The sequence below is a fragment of the Sarcophilus harrisii genome, chromosome 2 (assembly GCF_902635505.1).
Source record: "Sarcophilus harrisii chromosome 2, mSarHar1.11, whole genome shotgun sequence".
Taxonomy (NCBI): Eukaryota; Metazoa; Chordata; class Mammalia; order Dasyuromorphia; family Dasyuridae; genus Sarcophilus; species Sarcophilus harrisii.
Genome location: NC_045427.1, coordinates 251300856 through 251308504, shown reverse-complemented (window position 1 = coordinate 251308504; position 7649 = coordinate 251300856). Strand labels below are relative to the sequence as shown.

At 31.1% G+C, this 7649-nt stretch overlaps 1 protein-coding gene across 1 annotated transcript; it reads left to right on the top strand.

The window, feature by feature from the left end:
• The first annotated feature begins 5170 nt into the window (after positions 1 to 5170).
• LOC100920932 (olfactory receptor 4K13-like) lies at positions 5171 to 6103 on the top strand. The gene has a single exon (XM_003755747.2). It carries the CDS (start codon positions 5183 to 5185, stop codon positions 6101 to 6103), a length of 921 nt encoding a protein of 306 aa, XP_003755795.2. The 5' UTR covers positions 5171 to 5182.
• The last annotated feature ends 1546 nt before the right edge of the window (positions 6104 to 7649 follow it).

The window sequence follows — 7649 nt, the reverse complement described above, 5'->3', positions numbered from 1 at the left end:
TAAATTGGCTTTTATTTTCAGATTTCAGTCTCTTTTTTGTGCTTCCTGCCACTCCTCTTTCAGAAAGAAAGAAAAATAAAATCTGGTACAAACATGTATAGCCAAATAAGCAAACAAAAATTATCATATTGGCCACGTCTAAAAAAAGTTTCAATCTGCATCATGCACTGCATCTCTGTCAGGAGGTGAGTGGCATGTTTCATCATTAGGTTTTTGAAATGTTGTTTGGTCATTGTGTTTATTAGGGTTCCTAAGTCTTTGAAAGTTGTTTATCTTTCTAATCATGCTGTTATTATGTGAATTTTCCATCTCGTTCTGCTCCTTTCATTCTATATCATTTTCTAATAGTTTCTACAAATTTCTCTTATATTGTAACCTCGATCATTTTTAATAGCAAAATAATATTCCATCTCATACAAATATCATAAATTGTTTGGCCATTCTCCAATGTGAGGCATGCTTTCAGTTTCTATCTTTTCCCCACAATCACCATTAACACCAGTATCACTACCACCACAACACACACAGACACACACACACACACACACACACACACATATATAAACATCTATGCCTATATCTATTTATTTATAGTAGTGTATAAACATAAAACAGCTGAATATACATATTGCATAGATATATCTATATATACAAATATACACATACTATTATAATTTAGTTAGAACATTATTAAATGATGTAATTTGTTTCTCTGAAAATTGTCTGTTCTTATTATATTTTGACCATTTGTCTGTTGGGAAATTATTCTTATTCTTATAAATTTGAATCAGTTCCCTATATATTTTAGAAATTAGACTCTTTCAGAGAACTTACTGCAAAGATTTTCCCATTTTATCTGCTTTTCTTCTAATTTTAATTATGTTTTATTGTGAAAAAATTTAATTTTTGTTATCACAATTGTCCATTAAACATTCTATGAAACTTTGTTTTTTATCATGAATTCTTTCACTATTCATATATCTTACAGGTAATTTTTTTCCTTGCTACTTTAATATCCTATCTAAGATGTGACATTTTGGTCTATACCAAGTTTCTGACAGATTGCTTTCCATCTTTTCTAACAGTTTCTGCCCCAATATCGGATTGTTGTATTTATTAAACATCAAGCTACTTTGTTTTTTTATTTCATTACATTAAATATCCTAATTTACTTCTCTGATTGACCTATTTATTTCCTAATCAGTATTAAATAAATTTGTTGATCACTATTTTTCAGTACAATCAAGGTCTGGTACTCTTAGGACTTCCTTCTCCTTCTCCCTGGAAAATAAAATCTCGAGATAATTTATCTTTTATTTCATAGAAACTTAGGAAGACATAATAAATTATGTTAAATTAAGTGAGGAGAACCAGGGGGACAATTAACACAATAAAAATAATATTTTGAAGATAAATAACCTTCAAAACTTATGTACTCAGATCAGCATAATGACCAAATAAAATGCTTGAGACAAAGTTTCTGACAGTTGACACACTCAGAATGTAGACTGAACAAAATTTTTTAACATGGCCTAAGATATGATATATACATATATAGAGACATAAAGATTTGTAAATGTGTATATGTGTGTATATATTATATACACATGTATCTATCTATATATACATATATGATGTGTGTGTGTGTGTGTGTATAATTATGTGTATATGTTGTTATTCAGTTGTTTTGGTTTTGTCCAAATCTTTTCTTGGCAAAAATATTGGAGTGGTCTTCTCCAGCCCACTTTATAGATAAAGAGTTGAGCAGACAGAGTTAAGTGACTTACTTAAACAGGATCACACAGCTAGTGAGTATCTAAGAATGGATTTGAACTCAGATCAATGAATCTTCATTTCTTCAGGCCTAATCTACTGTGCCACTTACTGGCAAAACTTTGAAGTTGTCAGACTTATAGAAAATGTATCAGAGTCAGGATCAGGGTATGTGGATAATGCATTAGAGGAAGGAGGTGTAAATCAAAGTTCATATATGGATTAAAATGCACTCACTCCCTAATCTCTGAGTTATAGGATTATGTATTTAAATACAAAAAGGGTGTATGAATACTCTAGTACTTTCCACACTGTTAAGCTACAGTTCTTGTTGGGCAATGCATATGCCTGGAGCATAATGTTACATTAAATTGATGAAATATATGAGACTAAAACACAACAATTTTTTTTTTAAAGAATGGCCAATTTGATGAAATTATAGCTGAGTGGAGGGAAAAAAACATATGCACTGAGATTAGTATATCAATTTATCCTCTATTGGTGGTCCCTTTCTTCTTCTATGTAATTTATAGGAGAATATTTTCTAAAGTAGGTTCAAATAGTTAAATAGTCTGTCCTTTGCTAAAATTTATCCAGAACCTTATTGGCCAAGGAATCAAACTTTCTCATAAGCTTAGGGGAAAAACAAAAGTGAATTAAAAAAAAAAAACCTTTAAAAATGTGGTTCTCTAATAACTCCCATGGGGATTTGCTCTTCTGATTTTAAGTGCATTACACAATTTTTTTTTTTTTTTAGCATTTTTCCTTCCTGAAAGTGTATATAAATCCTTCTTCCAAAAAGCTAAGCAAATAACCAAGAATCAGAATTTCAATGTGTTTATATTTCTTTGAAAAGGTTGCTCCCTGCGGTCTTTGTATAGAACTGGTAGGTTGAATGACCAATATTAATATAATGGGATTCCTGAATAATAATTACCCAGCAAATTTCTATGTTGATTTGGTACATGAATTTGAAAAGATGTATTCTTTCCACTGAAGGGATGAATATAGCAATTCTCCAGGAGTCAGTTTCCTCTTTTCTAAAACAAGTGGGTGATATTAGATGATGTTGAGTCATAGCATTCCATATCGAGTCCCATTATTTAGGAAGATTATATTGACAAATGTGTGGATTCTGAATTGGAGATGGAAATGAATAGAATAAATAACTCATAAGGCTACTTAAATTGTCCATTTTTATTTCTTTCAATTAATTTAACAAACATTTTGCAAGGGGAAAGATAAATTAAATTAGAAACTGGGTGAAGAGGAAGAATTAAGATTCAAATGATAATTAGAAGGTAGAACTACCTGGAGTTTTCAAATTATTGAACTGAGGCTGGGTGGAAGAAAAGCAAAAATTGGCATAGAGTTTTTCATTCTGGGTAGATGAGGAGAAATGAGGGGAAAGGAATAGAAGAATGGGTATATATATGACAATTACTCTATAATGGGACCTTTAGAAATATATTCTTATTTGTTTCTCAAATAACCACACAAGATAGGTAGTGTTATTATCCTTATAGTGTAGTTGAGAATAGAGGCAAACTAAGTTCAAGTGACTTGCCATTGATGACACAGCTATTAAGTATCTGAGAATGGATTTGAATGTGGGTCTTCCTGACTCTGTGCCAGCTCTCTATCCACTGTTCCCTATAGCTGCCTATTTACAAGCCATAAACTTAGGTATATTTAGTTAAAAGGTATTTAGATCATAAAAGTTAATGTGAGCTAAAGTATAGAGACAAGGTATTAAGGAGGAGATAAGGAAATAAATGATTATTTTTCTATGTCCCTGGGCACATACTTTGCCATTTTACCCTATTTTGCCATCTAGATTCCTTATAGGAAGGGACTTTGTTTTTGTTTTGTTTTGTTTTTGCATCTTTGCAACTGCACAATTTAAGAAAAACAAACAGAGCACACATATTTTCATTTGATCTGAAACTAATTTTCCTGGCATGTCTTTGGACAAGTTGAATTTAAGATACTTTGAAAGTCATTTTGATAGAGATAGGTTATATGAAGAAAAATGCTAGCTGCATCCAGAGGAAGAAACTGATAAATAAAAGTATGTATAGCATGATCTTGTACACATATCTATATGTGTCTAATGGTAGCTATTTCTACAGCAGGGGTTGGGGAGACTGAATTTTAAAAGGGAAATTTACATGATAATTTTGTTGTATATTTGAAAGGAATAGCAAGTGGTGCTCAGTAGATTTGCAGTTTCATGTACGATCATCCTTTTATTGTATTGTTATGGAAAAATATTTTATGTCATATCATAACTTAAAATAAAATAAACAAAAAAGCCAGTTTCCAGATAGAAATATGAAACAAGTTCAGAATAAAGATAGTAGGTGAATATGTTAATTTTATATGCACATGCATAGTGGTGAAAATTGACCTATTAGGAAAGAATTAGAAGAGAACTTTGGAAATTAAAGCTGAAATAAGCTAACACAATATGTGAAACATTTTATTCCTTTTCCAAGCATAAGAAATTGGATTGCATTAACTAACTTCATCACACTTCCTATTATTTAAGAAGATTTGGGTTTTTTGCTATATGTAAGAAGAATAGATTGCAGCTGGGAATGATTAGTGCAAATGATATGTTAGAAGATCTTTAAAATAATCCAATCAGTTCAACAAATATTTGTCAAAGTGAAAGATAATAAGGGATTCAATTAAATTAAATGGCTGTGTGAGTGAATACAGATACAAAGAATTCTAGGAAGTTAGAGCCAATAAGAATCTCTAAGTGATTAGACAGGGAGAGAAATGATCAATATTTTTAAAAGAGTAACATACAAGACAAATGTCTAGGGAATTAATTTAAGAATGATCCAAACCTTGTTCATACCAATCTTATAACCATCATAACCAAGTGTTGTATTCATAGAAAATTATAACACCTGAAGCAAAGTTTACATCCATCATACCTACAGATATATTAGCTAGGCATATTCGTAATATTCAGTTCCACACAGGTTTTTGAAAACATATTTGTGTGGAGTTGAAAGAGTTGAGTGTGAAAAGAGTTGAGAATGCAAAGACAGTGAAATGAAGGTGAAGAAGCACTTAGTAAAACCTACTACATATTAGACATTGGGCTAAAATCTTTACAATTATCTTATTTGATACTCAAAACAACCCAGGGAAAGGTGATATTATTTCCATTTTATTGTTGAAGAAACAAGTTTAGAGAGATTAAATGATTTACAAAAGATATGCCAAAAAGTTCTTAGTATTCAATATCATCTATTTTTGATGTGTAATATTTTTTATTATTTCCATGTACTAAAGGATATTCACTTGAAATTATTACTTCTTTCAAATTGTTTTTGTACAGAGAACTTCTGGATGTTTGAAATATATAATTTAGGAGATGAAGAATAATTCTATGATAAATGAATTCATTTTGCTAGGACTCACCAATTCTTGGGAACTTGAGATTTTCTTTTTTGTGATCTTCTTCCTTGTCTATGCATCAATTTTGGCTGGAAACTGTCTCATTATATTTATGGTGACTCTGGATTCCCACCTGCATTCAACCCCCATGTATTTCCTCCTGGCCAACCTCTCCTTTCTTGATATAATTCTTTCCACTGTAACTGTTCCTAAGATGATCATAGACTTCTTCAGGGAGAGGAAAACCATCTCCTTTTGGGGCTGCATGGCACAAATATTTCTGGCTCATCTTTTAGGAGGTAGTGAGATGACCCTTCTCATAGTAATGGCTATTGACAGATATGTTGCAATATGTAAGCCCCTCCACTATATGACTATCATGAACCATCGAATTTTGGTAGGAAGTGTGTTGCTGTCATGGATGATTGGCTTTGTGCACACTATGAGCCAAATGGTCTTTATGGTGAGTCTGCCCTTTTGTGGACCTAATGAAATCGATGATGTTTTTTGTGACCTTCCCTTGGTGTTGAAACTTGCCTGCACGGACACTTATGTCCTGGAACTACTTGTTGTTGCATTCAGTGGGTTACTTTCCCTGATTTCCTTCATTCTTTTGCTTGTCTCCTATATTGTTATATTAGTCACTGTCTGGCATCATTCTTCTAGTGGACTATCCAAGGCTTTGTCTACACTGTCTGCTCATATCACAGTGGTAATTCTTTTCTTTGGGTCACTAATCTTAATTTATGCTTGGCCAGTTAGTAGTTATTCACTAGACAAATTCCTTTCAGTTTTTTATTCAGTTATCACTCCTCTTTTAAATCCAATTATCTATAGCTTGAGGAATAAGGAAATGAAAGCAGCCATGATTAGACTGAGGAGCAGACACATCTCCTTCAAGCCGAACTTGTAAATAACAATAAAATTTTTGATTTTAGATAAGAGAAAAATTCTTAAAATGGCCAATTCTATATATATGTGTATACATACTCTAGAAATAAATATCATCCTCATTTGGAAAACAATTTATAAATCATATTCTAGAAATAATTTTGCTGGTGCTTCTGTTTTGTATGTCTCTGAATTTCTCTTAATTTTGAGACCTTAATATCTGGAATTAAATTCAATTTTGGAATTATAAATTGGAGATAATTTCAGGAAAGATCTTTGTAGAAAATTATCATTGAGGTATATTATTACTAAAATGTTTCCTCTTCTTTAACCCTATGATCTCTTGTTATTATTTGAAACATAGCTGCCAAACATAGTCATGGATGGATAATTATGAGAATGTGATTCTGATGAGGCCACATTGCACAAATTACAAGCACCTTTTGAAGTAAAACACCACACACAAAGACACACAAACACAGACACCCATATAGATGTAGATACAGACACACTCTCATACCCATAACATTTTGAAAAAAACCTAAAAATTCTTAATTAGAAAAGTCACTGGAGTAGCTCTCAGGCCATCTTACTCCTACAATGCATGATGGCATTATAGACAATTGAGATGGCAAAAATTTTGTCAAAATAGTTTTGCAGGTAGAAAGCAAAAAAAAGTTTTTAATCAATGTGCTTTTATGTTTTAAAATATATTTTATTCATTTTTGTACTTTGTCTAGCTTTATCTCTGTATTCCAATTCTTTTCATTTCAGAGATATTACTTTAAACAAGAAATTAAAGAAAAAAAGAGGAAGAAGAGAAAACAAATCAACATACAGAAAAATTTTCATTATGTATATTATTTTATATATAATGAAATATGGTCAATCCCATCTCCTCACTTCTGATTCCCTATAAAAGAGCAGCCATACATATGTCTTTTATATCTTCGTTGGGGTCAATTTCGTTTTGTTTTGTTTTAATTTCATAGCATTCAGTTTTATTTGGTGGTTAATTTTGTTTCCAATTATACTTTTTGTTATTGTGATGCAATTTTGGGGACTCAGAATATTTCCCTTTGTATCAGCTCCTGGAAGTCATTTCACATTTCTATGTATTCATCAAGCTCACAATTTCTTTTGGCACATTTTCCTATTATATCAATTCAATCCCCAATTATTGGGCATTGTTTACAATTCTTTGCTATGTCATCAACTTAAAATACTGCTATAAGTATTTTGATGTACACTATGTAGAATCTCTTTTTGGTAAATGCCATTCTGAAAGAATATGCCTAGTAGTAGAAACTTTGAATCACAGGACATGAACATTTTAGTCATTTTACCTAGTTACAAAACAAATTCTATAATACTTGCACTAATATACATTTCTATGAACATATCAAGTCTAAAAGCATTTATTAAACACTTTATTCAACACTGATTATCTAGAATATGGTTAGAACAGATAATACTTTCTGGGACTTCATGGAAAAAAATGGAGAAAATATACAAAAATTATGTATAAACTTACTATATATGAAATTGAATAATATTGAATATTTTAT